The sequence below is a fragment of the Heterocephalus glaber genome, unplaced genomic scaffold, assembly GCF_053883595.1.
Source record: "Heterocephalus glaber isolate CG9 unplaced genomic scaffold, H.glaber_assembly_v1.0 deba00000071, whole genome shotgun sequence".
Taxonomy (NCBI): Eukaryota; Metazoa; Chordata; class Mammalia; order Rodentia; family Bathyergidae; genus Heterocephalus; species Heterocephalus glaber.
The window spans coordinates 16,464,071-16,479,347 of NW_028258137.1; the positions used below are offsets into that span (position 1 = coordinate 16,464,071).

Below are 15,277 nucleotides of genomic sequence, written 5' to 3' on the forward strand. Positions count from 1 at the left end.
TCACTCTTAAGCCCCCAAAGGACCCTTCTGGACTTCCACGTCCAAGGGTGTCTACTCCGTGCCCCGCGTCCGCGTCCCTTTCGGGTTGCTCAGTTTTGCAGTCCTCTGCTCAGTGCCCAGGGGGCGCACGCCTCGCTCCACCCACTTTCGTTGGCTTTCCGGGTCCTGGGGGCTGGGCCAGGCGGGGTATAAAGGGGTGGCGGAGCTCTGCACCCAGCATTTGGGACACCTTTGAATTGCAGCCTAGGCCAGGTCGCCCCGGCAACCAGCGGTCCAGCCAATCAACATTCGGGAGGCCGCACTTCTGTGGCACTCGGTGGAAGCCATGGCGGGTGAGTGCTACGTGCGGTGAGACTCCCGTCTCCTGAGCTTCAGCTTCGTTGGTGTGGAAGAGAATTCCAGGGCGAAGGCTTTGTTTTGTTTCTTGGCCCAAAACTGAAAAGGAAAAGTTCGGGTCAGGGGATGATCCTTGACCAGTTTCTCGGAGAAGGGGAGCTCCCGTTACTACCCAGAGCGGCAGATCCCCCCTTAATCCGCCCTTACAAACTGGCGGACGTTTAGGGCAATCATTACTTTCCCAGGAAAACAAAAAGTCCTTCCAAGCCAGGTTGGAAACTAACCTTCAAAGGCCAAATGTGACCCACTGTTCCTAGCTCCTTTGGCCTTGTCGTATTTAAAACATTTTAGAGTAAGCTGCTAATATGTAAATTACAAATAGATGGTTTCACTAAACAAGTATGCATTTCCAGCTTCTGGAGAAAATGCGAGTATCTGACCACAGCAGGGGCTGGAGCTGGGGAACCGGCTGTCTTTGGTTTGAGAGAGAGGAGGCCCAACTCCAAGCAGCCTGGCCCGGGAGACATTGTGACCCTTAGGTTTGGTATTGGTCCATTTCAGTGGCATCAACCGGGGACCCTTAGAATTCCCCGCTGTTCTGCTGCCTGCCCACCCCTAAGGTATCCTTGGGAATTCCGGGTGTTCCAGGCTTTTGCCTCCCTCCCTTCCTCTCCTTTTCGCCTTGGGCCTGCGCCAAGCCCACCCCACTCACCGATGGGCCCACCGCGGATGGGCCGCCCACCCAGACTCTGCACCCGCAGCCCTGGCCTCTCCACCTCCTGGCCCCTTGGGTGCCTCATGCCCACCCAGACCCACCCGGGCGCCCACAACCGCCCGCCGCCACTCTCCATGCCCGTGAGGTATTTCAGCAACACAGCGACGCTCCCTCCAAACCAACGGGAACGCCCCGACCTAAGAGCCCATCGTCCTACCACTGACCAGAAACAACGGCCCACCCACAGTGGGCACCCCTGCTCGCACTGGGGGAGCAGCGTCCGTCCCCACCCCACCTGGTTGCTGTCCCAGAGCAGCACGGCCCCAGGACGCCGAGCCGGAGAGAAGGGCCCCGCGTCCCGCTGGTGCCTCTCCGTACCTGTCCTCCTTCCCAGGCCCGGCTGCACCCTGCCCTGCACCTTGGAGCCCGCCTGGCTACACGGTGTGGTCTCCTCTCCTCTGTCTTCTCTTTACTCCTGTGTCCCATTATATTGTCTTTTATTGTGTCATTTTATTGTCTTTTATCTCGATTGAAACAAAAAGTCCGCATATTCTTTGAGGGTCAGTGGGCATATTCTTCCCTCACATTCATGCTGCCCCTCGAGTTCTAATAAAGCTTCCTCCAGTAACAGGAAAAAAAAAAAGGTGTGGAAACTAGTAACACAGCATTATTAACTTTTGGTAATAAATCTCCTGATTTACTTTTTTTTTTTTGGTACTGGAGATCTAATTTAGGACCTTGCACTTGCAAGGCAGGCAGCGGCACCACTGAGCTAAATCCCCGGGCCTACTGATTTACTCTTAAGTGTCTGTTCATTAAAAATGCATGTTTAAAAAAGAAATGATGCTAGGGATCAAACCCAGAGACACTACCACTTGCCTACATCCCCAGCCCTTTTTTATTTTTTTGAAACCTGAGCTCTAGGTGGCCAGGCTGTTCACAAACTCTCAATCCTACCTCAGCCTCCCAGATAGTTGGGATTATAGGTGTGTGCCAGCTAGCTCTCTTTTTTAAATTTCTGAAAGGAGAGCTCTTAGAGCAGGAGGTGGATATCCTGACTTGATTATTTTCTGCGAAGTTCCTTCATTGTTTCATCACTCAGGAAATGCTTAATATCCATAGTCAGCAGAATAAAAATGGGCAAAGCAGTGTTTAGTAAGCGTTGATAATGTAAAGGTAAATCACAAAGAAAATGTGTATCAGAGCTAAAAGGGTCATATTTTTCCCAGTAGTGTTAAATCCATGAATTGAAAAGGGGGTGAGTGCCAGGGATTTAGCTCAGTGGTTTCGCCGCCTGCCTTGCAAGTTAAGTGCAAGGTCCCGAGTTCGATCCCAGGTACCAAAAAAAAAAACCCAGAAAAAGTAGGAAAAATTTATTTAAAAAAAGGGGGTGAAAATTTGCTAATTACTTCCCCCTTTCCAGGGACGCTCAAAGCAGATAAATCACTTCCATAACATTCAAATCTCCATCAAACTAATATTCCACTGAGGTCTAGTTTAAAGAGTCCAAGGTTCAACTTGGACAGCCGCATGTTTGGGGGAATGGGCACAGAAGTTTGCACTGTGCTTGACCCTGCCAGGTGTGGTTCATACAGCAGAAAGAGGACTGACGGCTTAAACGTGCCTTTCTGTTGGAGTTACTCAAAATGGAAAACCGAAGGAGCCTTATTTTATCTCCCACCTCTACCCCTGGTCACCAGGACTGGGTCCCCAGGACATGAAGTCACTGCACAGAACACCAGGAGCAGTTGTCGTAGTAAACATCCCTGCCTCCCCTGCATACTAGTAGCTGTGTTTTCCTCCATCTGTATATTTTTAAGTTTTTCCAACTTTACCACTTCGTACGTAAACTTGGGTCCCTCCTTAGTTTTTCTGGGCCTTGTTTTCTCACCCATAGCATGGCGTTCTAATTGGATCTACCCCAGAGGGTCCTATCTTGGTCCGTTTGCTGCTGCTGTAACAATACCTGTGAGCAGCCAAGTTATAAAGAACAGACTTTGTTTTCCCTCATAGTTCTGGAGGCTGGAAGTCCCAGCTCCAGCGTCTTCAGGTTCTATGGTCTGGTGAGAGCCGCATCCTCCAAGGGGAGCAGCAACGCTGTGTCCCCGCATAGTGGCAGGCGGCAGGCATCCTTTATAAAGACCTCAGTCCCATTCATGGGCAAGGAGCCCTCGTGGCCCAGTTGTCTCCTATAGGAGCCACCGCTTCTACTGTAATATTGGAGACATGTGACACTTGGTGTCATTCTTACCTGGGTGGGCTGTTGTGACAACTGAAAAAGAAACCAGGCCCTTACAGCAGTACCTAGCACCACATAACCGCACCCATTAAATGCTATTGCAAAAGTGAAGCTTGTTTAACAAGTTCACTACTATAGAAGAGGAAGTCCAAGAAAAAGTCAGTCTTTCTCCCTGCCTCTACCTCTTTGCCATCTCTTGTTTACAAAAATTAATAGTTAGGGCTGGGGATTTAGCTCAGTGGTTCCTCCACCTGCGTTGCAAGCCCAAGGACCCAAGTTCAATCCCTGGTACCAAAAAATAAATAAATAAAAATAAAAAATAAAGTTAAAAAAGATGTACTAGTTTGTGATCATTCCTTATCTTTTCCCTCTCACACCAATATACTTAAAATCTACATATATGTAGTTTTCCTTCTCTCAGATACAAAATAGATTCACATTCACTTGCTTTTTTATCAGTTAACAATATAGCATGGATATCTTTTTGAGCTTCTTACCCTTTTTCTTTTTCTTTTTTCCCAACGTTGGTGATCAAACCCAAGGCTTCAGCCATGCTAGGCAAGCGCCCGGCCTGGGAGCTACAACTCCAGTCCCTCTGAGTTTTTTGTTAATAACCAAGTATCCTGTAGCAAACCAGGTGGTGTGTGGCTGTATTTCTAGCTCTTGGGAGGCCGAGGCTGAAGGATAGTGGCCAGCCTGGACTACAAAAGCAAAACCTTGTCTCAAAAAAACAAACACCCCCACTCCAATCCTGTAGTATGGATAGAGCCAGTTTATTCAGATATTCCTCATTAGTAGGCAACCAGGTTGTATCTAATTTTTGCAATGAAAAGAATGGTGCAGGGCCGGGGATTTAGCTCAGTGGTTCCGGTGCCTGCCTCACAAGCACAAGGTCCCAAGTTTGATCCCCGGGTGCCAAAAAATAAATAAATAAATAAATATGATTTTCAGCTCAGTGTGGTGGTGCAGACCCATAATCCCAGCACTCTGGGAGGCTGAGGCTACACAGTAAGTTCAAGGCCCACTGGGACTGCACAGTATGACCCTGTCTCAAACGAAAAAAAAAAAAGGATATTAATCCACCTGGAAATTTGTGGGGAAATTAAAAGCATAAGCTTTTTACAGGTCCCAGGGTGCTGGGGATGTAGTTCAGTGACAAGCACTGGCCTAGCCTGCTCAAGGGGCTGGGTCCAATCCAAACACAAGGACTAAGTAGATTTTTGCCAAGTGAAAATCCCAGATCAAGAAACACAATGTTGCTAGCACCACAAAAGTTATTTTTGTGTCCTTCTAGTCACTTCCCAAGGGCCAGACTAACCACTATAACTGACTTTTAACACCTATATTAGTTTTCTAAGGGGATCATTTTATCTTCATAGAGGTGGCTATTTAATATGCCAACATCATTTATTCAATCATTTATTAAATGCCTCTTTTAATTCATTAATACTTTTTTTCTTCCTTCCCATGCTGGGAATCAAATCCCAGGGCTTCCAACCTGCAAAGCACATGCCCTGCCACCGAGCTCCACCCCAGCCCCACTTGCTGGCACTTTTACTTCTGGCTGTAGGGGGTGGTGCTGTGACTTACATGTCCTCACTGAATCTCATGTTGAAATTGGATTCCCTTTGTGAGGTATGGAAAGGCTGGGACCAAGCAGGGAATGGTAGTGCATGCCTATAATCCTAGCTATCTGGGAGGCTGAGGCAGGAGGATTGAAAATTCAAGCCCAGGCTGAGCAGCTTGACAATTTAGCAAGACCCTGCCTCAAAATTTAAGAAAGGCAGGCATGGTGGCACACACCTATAATCTCAGCACTTGGTAGGCTGAGGCAGGTGGATCCCCACAAGTTAGAGGTCAGTCTGGGCTACATATTGAGTTCAATGCCAGTCTGAATGACATGCAAGATCCTGTCTCAAAAACACAACAAAATTTTTTATTTTATTAAGTTTATTTATTGGTACATTTTAGGTATACAATATAGTTACATTCATCATTGGGATCTTGCACCTTTACATGATGTGTCTTGGTTCTTATTTTTTCCCCATTCCCCGGCCTTCCCTTCACCCCTCTACCCTTCCCTTTCTACAAATAATTTGTTTCCACGTTTTTCCTTTTCTCGTATTTTTTCTTTTCCCCATCCCTTCCATTTCCCCTATTCCTTTAAAACAACATCATTTTTTAAATGGGGGTGGTGGGGGTGAAACTGGGGATATAGCTCAGTGTGAAGGCCCTGAGTTCAATCCCAGTACTGCACAAAGGGATAGAGGTAGGAGGGGATCTACAAGAAGTTTGTTCAGGCTGGGGATTTAGCTCAGTGGCGCTGCACCTTCCTTGCAGGCGCAAGGTCCTGAGTTCAATTCCCTGTACCTCCCCACCCCCCAAAAAGTACTTGGTTGAGTCCTGAAACCTCTGTGCTCATGAATGAATGAAGCCATTCATGGATTAGTGGAGTGATGTCCTAGGTTATTGTAGAGTGAGTCTATCATGAAAGCCAGTTCAAGTCTGTCTTGTACTTGTCCTTCTTGCCATGGGTTCCCCTGCACTACTTTAGGACTCTGCAGAGAATTCCCACCAACAGGAAGTCCTTCACCAGATGCAGCCTCTTGGCCTTCCATCCTCTAGGACTGTGAGCTAAATAAGTCTTTCTTGGTTATAAATTTCCCAATCTGTGGTACTCAGTGGTAGCAGCAGCAAATGGACAAATGGATTTTGCAATAACCCAGTGTCTGATAGTCACCTCTTCCTTCATGGCCCCCAGTTGGTACAGGTGGAGCATCCCTAAGCAGAAAGTCCAAAACAGCCAGGCATGGTGGCACACACCAAAATCCTGGCATTTAGAAGGCAGAGGCAGGAGGATTGCTGCAAGTTCAAGGTCAGCCTGAACTATAAAGTGAGATTCTGAAAAACTGAAATCTGAAATACATCTAAAGGTTCCGTAGGGTAAGGGATACTCAGCCTGTGCTGGGTCTCCTCCATATGCCTCGTGTATGTCTAAGTCACCAGGAAAGCACTGATCATCTTGGCTCACTCAGAGAGGACATCCTTCAACTGTGCCATGAAGGAGGCTGCCGTAGAGGTGCTGAAGAGGAAAGGATGGGAAGTGGCTGAGTCTGACCTCTATGCCATGAACTTCAATCCCATCATTTCCAGAAAGGACATCACAGGTAGGACCCCCCTTGCGCTTTGTGGAACCACCTGCCTGTGGGATAAGCCTGGGTCTCTGGCCTCAGACTCTCCTGTTCCTCTTGGCAGGTACACTGAAGGACCCTGAGAACTTTCAGTATCCAGCCGAGACTGCTCTAGCTTATAAAGAAAGCCGCCTGAGCCCGGATATTGTGGCTGAGCAAAAGAAGGTGGAAGCTGCAGACCTTGTGATATTTCAGGTATGGCAGGGACAACATCATAAGAGGTGTCTAGGACACCTGACTTCTTAACTAGTCACCTAATTACCTGTGGAATCTTGGAATAGTCACCACTTTGCTGCATTCCCTGTAAACACGGGTGACAGCTTCAAAGGTGCAGGATTAGCCAGGCATGGAGGCACACACCTGTAATCCCAGCCCTTGTGAGTTCGAGGCCAGCTGGAATTATATGGTGAGACCCCGTCTAAAAAAACCCCCAAAGGTATAGCCTTGTACAGATTCACAGCTTTTGTCAATCTAGCTGATTATGCCCCCTCTCTGAGTGTCCCAGTTTGTGGAGTGATATGTGAGACAATGACCTCTCTGTTGGCACAAAGCTGGGGAGCTGGCCCTGCAAAGTGTGTTCAAGCAATGCCCTATGGCCTTCTCCCCAAAGCTATCTCACCATTTAGTGTGAGTATTGGGGCTGTGTGTGCATCTTGACAGTTTTCTTCTCTGTAAACGCCAGGCTGTTCCCAATCTCTTTGCTGCTACCAATTCCCACCAGGCTTTCTTTTTTCCTCCAGGTACTGGGGATTGAACCCAGGGCATGCTAGGCATGTGAGGCATTTGCTCTACCAGTGAGCTACATCCCCAGCCCCATACTGATGTTGAACATGGAGTATATATGGCTCTGGACACTTCCCAAGGAAGGTGGTAAAAGCTGTAGTTTTTGCAACTATGCAGTCAGCTGCAAAGCACCCAGTCCTTAAAAGTTCTTTCTCAGACCCTCAGGCTTGTGACTATGAATCAATGCTACATGACATTAGCCAGTGACCCACAGATGTCTTCTGTTTGTTTGTTTTTGCAGTGCTAGAGATTGAACTAAGGGCCTCACACATGTTAGGGAAGTGTTCTACCACTGAGCTGCACAGAATGTCTCCTTGGTCGGGGATTTAGCTCAGTGGTTCTGGCGCCTGACTTGCAAAGTCCAGAGTTCAATCTCCGGTACCAAAAAAAAAAAAAAAAAAAAGAACAGAATGTCTCCTTGATCTACACTGAGGCCAGCTGTGGTGGCACACACCTATACTCAGGAGGCCAAGGCAGGAGGATTGCCACAAGTTCGAGGCCAGCCTGGAGGGTTTTTTTTTAAATTTTTTTTTTGGTACCCGGGATCGAACTCGGGTCCTTGTGCTTGCACAGCAGGCGGTGAAACCACTGAGCTAAATCCCCGGCCCCACATACTGAGTTTAAGACCAGCTTAAAATACATAGCAAGAACCTGCTTCAAAAAAATAAAAACAATCAAACCAAAAAGCCAGTAATCAATTTGATCTGTGTCAGTGGTAGTGAACCTATGGCACGCATGCCGCTGTGGGCTGTTGTGTATCATTGAAAGCTCTAAAAGGTTCGTCATCACTGATTTATGTTGATCCACATTTGTTTGTTTTTTGAGATGGGATCTCACTATATAGTTCACACTGGCATGAGCTCACTATGTAGCCCAGGCTGGCCTTGAACTCACAGTGATCCTCATCCTCTCAAGTGCTGGGGTTACAGGTGTGGACCATCATGTCCAGTTTGTCCAGTTTTGTTTTTAACTGCATCTTATTGTACAGCCAAGGCACCAGCAGGAGTAGCTTTCAGTTCTCATCTCAAAATCACTGTATCTTAGAATTGGAAAGGATCTTGGTGGCCTTTAGATTTAGCTTCTATCTGGTGCATAAGTTTTCTTCACTGTCAGTATAACTGTGCAGGTTGTATGCTGCCAAACAGCACATCCAAGGACAATGTAAACACTGCAGATGCATGTGTTTATTATAACAGTTTTCTGACAAATCACAGAGAAGGCCTTATTCTAGCAAAATCAATGTGCTATGGCAGTCTTTCAACATGTAAAGAAAGTGTCCTGAGAAAGGAGTGTGTCAGTTCATACCAAGGAACTGTCAGGGCTGGGTTCCTGCTCATTGTTCTCACTTCTCCAAGAGCAACTTGAGAGACAGCAAACTTTTTGTGGCGCTAACATGTGCTCTACCACTGAGCTACAGCCCTAGCACCAGTAAACTTTTAATACCTCCAAGCCAACCAGTTCTGTTTTCAGCTCTGATTGCAGAACATTCACAGGGGACCAAATCTCCTTGCCTAAACAAACCCAGTCACTGATGCTAACAGCTGCAGATCTGGCCCCTTGGCCTTGGAGAGCCAGAGATAAGAGATGTGAGAAGCTACTTGAGACCACCCAAGCACATCTTTTCACAGATGAGGCAAATGAAACAGAACCTATGTGGCTTGTGTAGCAAAGGTCACGTGTCACATAAGTGGCAGATTCAGTGCACAACTACAAACCTTGCTGTCAATCCTGTGTGTTTTGTTACACAATGAGCCTTATAGCCCCTTTTCTGTAAATCAACAACCCTTTAAATATTTTTTGTTTTTTTTTTAAATTTGAGACAGGGTCTTGCTATGTAGTTCAGGTTGGCCTTGAATTGTGTAGCCCAGGGTCACCTTGAACTCATGGCAATCCTCCTGCCTCAGCCTCCAGAGTGCTGGGATTACAGGCGTGTGCCACCACACCTGGCTTAACTCTTTAAATATGGGAGAAGGCTATTTATTACAATTAGCTTTCTACAAATCCCACCTCCCGCTTTTTAGTACTGTGTATTGAACCTAGCTAAGGAATTCAGAGCTATATCCCCAGCCATTTTTTTTCATTTTGAGACAGGGTCTTGGTAAATTGCACAGGCTAGCCTCAAACCTGCAATTCTCCTGCCTCAGCCTCACTAGTAGCTGGGATTGTACGCATGAGTCATTACACCCAGCTAAGATTTTGTCATGAGAATTCCCTGATAAACCACAGTCACACACACATGTGCGCATGTGCATGCGTGCACACATACAGTTTTGAGTACTTCTGTTTATTCTAAATGACAGGGTTTTACATCCATGCACACAGGGGACAGTCACATATTTGGTACTATAGGTATTACCTTAAGCTCTTCGAAAAATATTTAGGAATCACACACTGAAGACAACTTATCTGCAATCTTTACTATTTAGACTTTCCTGCCAAGTGTAATTTCAGAGAAATCTTATTTCATGTGGCTTTTAGACCCAGACAATATTTGTATTTTTAGGCAGAGACTGGAGTGCCAAGTTGGCTGGACAAGGAAAATAATTTTTTCTCTTTTTTTGTTATTCTGTGAGTTGGATGGTGCCATATGTTTCTTTTTTTTTAGTGATATTGGGGATTGAACCAGGGCCTTCAAATTAAGCTAGAAGCCTAGCCTTTCTTTTTATATTTTGAGACAAGGTCTTGGTAAGTGCCCCAGAATGGGCTCAGCATGGTGCACATGCCTGGGCATAACTGTAATCAGGAGGCTGAGACAAAGAGTACTGCCACAAGTTCAAGGCCCCCTGGGCTACATATAGAGTTCCAGGCCAGACTGAACTACATAGCAAGACCCTATCTAAAAAAAAAAACCAAAAAAACCCCAAACAGTTCCCCAGACTGGGTTTAACACATCCCACCAGCTCGACCACTGGTGGTACATGTATGACTGTCCCCTTGGGTGGCTTGTACCACTGATGGGACTGTTCCATGCTGCCCGATGGAACAGTCATGCATGTATGACCTGTGGTTCAAGTCACCTGGCAGCAAGACATATGAATCACAGCCACATCATGAATGTGTTACCTCAGCCTCCCAGTGCTGAGATACAGGTATGTGCTACCATGCCCGGCTTATTTTTTATTCATTTTTTGTTTTTTGAGGCAGGATCTTGCTATGTTGCCCAGGCTAGTCTCCAACTCTTGGGGTTGAGCCATCCTCCCACCTCAGCCTCCTGAGTAATTGGGACTACAGGTATGTAGTGTCAAACACAGCTTTTTTATTGATGCTGGGATCCAACTTATGCAGGGGCCTCGTGTAGGCTAAGCAAGTTTCCTACCATGGAGCTATATCCTCAGTCCTTCACTTTTCTTAAACATGCTAACTCCTCCCGAGGGAATGATAAAAGGCCTGCCTGGGTTCCTTCAGTGGTGACATCATGGGCATCGCTAAGCAGCCTAAGCCACCTGCTGTGCATGGGGGGAAGAGGGGCGATGTCCTCGATCTGAGTCTTGGATGTCTTCTGTCCCACAGTTCCCACTGCAGTGGTTTGGAGTCCCTGCCATTCTGAAAGGCTGGTTCGATCGAGTGCTCATAGGAGGGTTTGCCTACACATATGGTGCCATGTATGACAAGGGGCCTTTCCAGGTAGGTGACTGGTTCTGAGTTTCCTAACAGCTGGATCCTGGGTAGATTCTGTCTGGAGGCAGAGTTTTGAATACAACTAGACACTACTGCATGCCTAGCCTGTGGAGAGACAGGGAAAAACAAGTAACTCCACAGGGGCAGCCAGCAGCCATCACTGATTCTGGTGACAGCTTTGACCTGTTGGCCATACACAGCCATGCAGGGCCCTGGGCCTGCCCTTGGTTTGCTGTCTGTGGACTTCTAGGCTGTATCTTCTGCAGAGTCATGCTCTCTGTGGCTCAGAGGAGACAAAGCATGAGATAACGTAAACAGCAAATAAATGGACTTGTATGTCCCTTTCCCTGGGGCTGGTTCATTAGAGTGATGGGGTGATGAAGCTTGTTTTTTATTTCCCAGAATAAAAAGGCTGTTCTTTCCATCACCACTGGTGGCAGTGGCTCCATGTACTCTCTCCAGGGTGTCCATGGGGACATGAACGTTATTCTCTGGCCAATTCAGGTACCTCATTCTCAATGAACCTTCAGGGGAATTCATTAATTGAGCTTTCCATGCGTCCCCAAACCTCCAGACAGTAGCTGATAACTACTCAGATGTGAAGATTAGAGTAATAATAGGGCCCTGGTTCCCTCCAGATGACTCAGACCTCCCTCTAATCTTCCTGGCCTTCTCCAGTAGTCTGGTACAGCCTCACAGACCATGTAAGCCTTACGCAATTAAAGAAATGATGATTCCAGCCCATTTCAGAGATAAGACTAAAGTCTGAGAGGGCCTTTTGGAGTTGCTGGACTCTCAAGCTAATCTTTTAAGGAAGAGGGTTGGAGAGAAGAATGAGTAAAGTGGCCACCTGAAGAATCTTTGAAGACTCAACTCCTTAGGTGGAGAAGCAGAGAAATGCACATCTACATGGCTTGGCAAGAGTCAGCTGCCGAGAAGCTTAAATTCTCCCTAATGTAATAGAACTTTTGGCAGAAGAGCCAAGTTGGCACACTTTCAAGGTGTTATTAATTTAAAGAAGAGTACTGTTGAATAGGCTAAAATAGGTAACAGCTAGTGAGTGAGGCTGGGAAGGTGAGAGAATACGACTGTGAACGGATTCTCCTGTGTGCACATGGTCAGACGTCGTCATCTCCTAACCAAGGGCTAGTGCATTTGGTCTCTGGTTCTGTGCAGATGACTCACATTTCTCTCCAGTCTTCCTGGGCTTCTCCAGTTTTCTGCCATGCCCTGACACTAAGAGCCCTAGACAATTTAAGAAATGATTTAGTGTAGCCAGGTCCCTTAGCGGAGGCTCACTGGGAAGCCCTGACCAACTTCTGGTGTTTGTTTATATAGTACAAATTGCACAGGGTTGTGATTTACCTCTGTGGCTTGTATCTCCCCAGAGTGGCACTCTGCATTTTTGTGGCTTCCAAGTCTTAGAACCTCAGCTGACATACAGCATTGGGCACACTCCACTGGATGTCCGAACTCAAGTCCTAGAAGGATGGAAGAAACGCCTGGAGAATATATGGGATGAAGCACCACTATATTTTCCTCCAAGCAGCCTCTTTGACCTAAATTTTCAGGCAGGATTCTTACTGAAAAAGGAGGTACAAGATGAGCAGAAAAACAAGAAATTTGGCCTTTCTGTGGGCCATCATTTGGGCAAGCCCATTCCAACTGACAACCAGATCAAAGCCAGAAAATAAGATGGACTTGATTTCTAACATGTAGTCAAATCTAGGTATTTTTTCAGCTTCATTTTCTTTAAAGTTTTTTTTCTTTTTATCTTTTTTCCCCTCACAAGATATGAATATAAGAAGGAACAGACTGCATTTATATATTTTTAGAAAGTTTTACTACTGAATGCAACTTATTTTTACTATTGACGTCTTGGCATATAACCAAAATCTGGATGCCAGAGGCCAACTGAGATGTAAAGCAGGCAGAGGTTTCCAGAAAGATGCTATAAAATATTTTTTAAAGTCATCTACACAATTTAATTTGTTTTAGGCTAGCTTTGGCTAGACAGTATGGAACATTCCAATCATTTTTTTTTTTTATACCGGGGATTGAACTCGGGACCTTGTGCTTGTAGGCAGGTGGCAGAAGCACTGAGCTAAATGCCTGGCCCCCAATCATCTATTTTAATTACCTCTGTATGGTTTATGGCAGAAACGAATTGCTTAGAAAAAGAAGTGACTAACTCTCTGCTTAAGGGAATTCACTTGTTAAAATCCACCAGTCGTTTATGATAGGTACTGGTTTCAATTACTAGAAGTGACTAGAATGCTTGACATGAATATTACTCTTCAACTTGTTGTTTATATACAATACACACATATGCCTTGAAATGAATAGCTAATAAAAGTCATTTTACCTCACTCTTCTAATGTTTTCAAGAAAATAAACCAACATCCACAATCCTCTTTAACTACACTGAATTCAAGAAGGAAACTGTAATTTTTTTTTTTGGTACCAGGGATCAAACTCGGGTCCTTGTGCTTGCGAGGCAGGCGGCGGAACCACTGAGCTAGATCCCTGGCCTGAAAACCTTATTTCTGATCAACATAAGCCGCTGAAATTCTTTTCTTTTAATTTTTTTTAAATTTTATTTTATTTTATTTTTTGGTACCGGGGATCGAACTTGGGACCTTGCGCTTGCGAGGCAGGCACCGAAACCACTGAGCTAAATCCCCAGCCCTCTTTTTATTTTTTTTGTACAGGGGACTGAACTTGGGACCATGCGCTTGCCAAGGCAGGTGACAGAATCAATGAGCTAAACCCCCAGCCCTGAAAAGTTATTTTCTGTATCTTTGGTAAACTGACAACTTTCCAGTGATCACCTCCATCCCCACCCTAGTACTAGGGATTGCCAGGGCCTTTGCACTAAGCTACATCCCCACCCCTTACGTTTTTTTTTTTTTGAGACAGGGTCTCACTATGTAGGCTGGTCCTGATGTATGTAGCATAGGCGAGCCTCAAACTTGGCAGTGATCCTCCTGCTTCAGCCTCCCAAGTATTGGGATTACAGGAATATGCCACCATGCCTGGCTTTTACTTTTTTAATTTTTTGCTACCAGGGATCAAACTTGGGACCTTGTGCTTGTGAGGCTGGGGGAACCACTGAGCTAAATCCCTGGCCCTCCTTTTTTAATTTTTGAGATAGGGCCTTTCTAAGTTGTCCAAGCTGGGCTCAAACTTGGGATCCTCCTGCCTCAGCCTTTCACAGTGCTGGGACTAAAGATGTGCATTATTTTAATGTGATGTGCATTCTTGGCTAAATGATTTTGTTTTGGGTACCAGGAATTAAACTCAGGACCTTGTGCTTGCGAGGCAGGAGGCAGCACCACTGAGCTCAATCCCCGGCCCAAAGTGATATGTTTTGATCCCATAATTTTTGAGATAAAGTTGTAGGTCTAGAGTTTTATTAATTTTGGTAAACAATTTAGGCACAGTATTATTTTGGTGCTGGGATTGAGCCTAGGGCCTCCACATCCTGGGCAAGTGCTCTACTAGTAAGCTACAGGACTACCCCCAATTTTGGCATAATACTTGAATTTCCCATTTAAATTCTTGAAATGTATGCCTTCCCACTGTGGGTACAATTGAAGTAGACTATGATGAAACATTGCCCTCTTGTGGTGCACTGGAAGAAAATAAACGATGCAAAGCCAGGTAGGTGGCTTAAAAATTGCAGTCTCTTTCTTATCTGCCAAAGAAAGGATGGCACTGGGTGGGGTAGGAGGATCCTGTTCATGGGATGCTGTCTAGCACTGGATGTTTTCCCTCAACATCCACAATAGCAGACAGCTGGGTGTTTCTGTCAAAAGTATTTTCTGCTGCCTTCATCTTCACTTGTGTAAATTTCTGAAAATTCCAAATTAAATTCATTTTCACCAACAGACCCATATTCATTGGTACTAGTGAAGCTAGTGATAGAGACATCTGGGACATTCTAGTGGAGATGGGATCAGAGGAAATCAGTAAAACATGGCCTGAACCCTTTCTTAGGTATAGTTTCACTAGCCTAGCTTTCCATTGAATGGTCATGGAACAAACCATTCAAACCCTCTGAATGGGTGCAAAGGCATTAAAAAGAGCTACGAAAAAAAGTGTAGGGAGAACAAAACAAAATAACACATAATGCTGTGAACATGTGGCTTGGGCAGTATTTATTCAGCAGTATCCAAGTCAACGAGCTGGGTGCTCTTCTGGGCAACAGGGACACTGCAGTGAACCAAGGGTTTGTGCTCATGGAGCTGCATTCTTGTGAAGAAATATATTTTTAGGTTTTTTGAGGAGGGTTCTTGCTCTAATTCAGGCTGGCCTTGAACTTGCAGCAACCCTCCTGGCCTTAGCCTCTCAAGTGATGGGATTACAGGCATGCACTGTCATGCTTGGCCTTGT

At 45.8% G+C, this 15,277-nt stretch overlaps 2 protein-coding genes across 3 annotated transcripts in view; one reads left to right on the forward strand and one right to left on the reverse strand.

The window, feature by feature from the left end:
- The first annotated feature begins 154 nt into the window (after positions 1 to 154).
- On the forward strand, positions 155 to 13,251 carry Nqo1 (NAD(P)H quinone dehydrogenase 1). 2 transcript variants are annotated; one of them, XM_004842935.4, is made up of 6 exons: positions 155 to 332; positions 6,290 to 6,457; positions 6,546 to 6,676; positions 10,775 to 10,888; positions 11,285 to 11,386; positions 12,271 to 13,251. In XM_004842935.4, the coding sequence occupies exons 1-6, from the start codon at positions 326 to 328 to the stop codon at positions 12,574 to 12,576; spliced, it is 828 nt and encodes a 275-aa protein (XP_004842992.1). In that variant the 5' UTR covers positions 155 to 325; the 3' UTR covers positions 12,577 to 13,251. The 2 variants fall into 2 exon arrangements, with proteins under 2 accessions (XP_004842992.1, XP_004842993.1); XM_004842936.4 differs by lacking the exon at positions 11,285 to 11,386.
- Nfat5 (nuclear factor of activated T cells 5) overlaps positions 258 to 15,277 on the reverse strand; it is a 132,886-nt gene continuing 117,866 nt past the window's right edge. The window contains exon 15 of the mRNA XM_021256776.2: positions 258 to 435. The gene's annotated coding sequence lies outside the window, so the exon portion shown is untranslated. The remainder of the gene's footprint in view (positions 436 to 15,277) is intronic.

What these genes read in the sequence shown, in the direction of transcription:
- Nqo1 (XM_004842935.4), top strand. An exon ending in TTCCAGAAAGGACATCACAG is followed by an intron (nt 6,458 to 6,545) that starts GTAGGACCCCCC and finishes TCCTCTTGGCAG; the next exon opens with GTACACTGAAGGACCCTGAG. An exon ending in CAGACCTTGTGATATTTCAG is followed by an intron (nt 6,677 to 10,774) that starts GTATGGCAGGGA and finishes TCTGTCCCACAG; the next exon opens with TTCCCACTGCAGTGGTTTGG.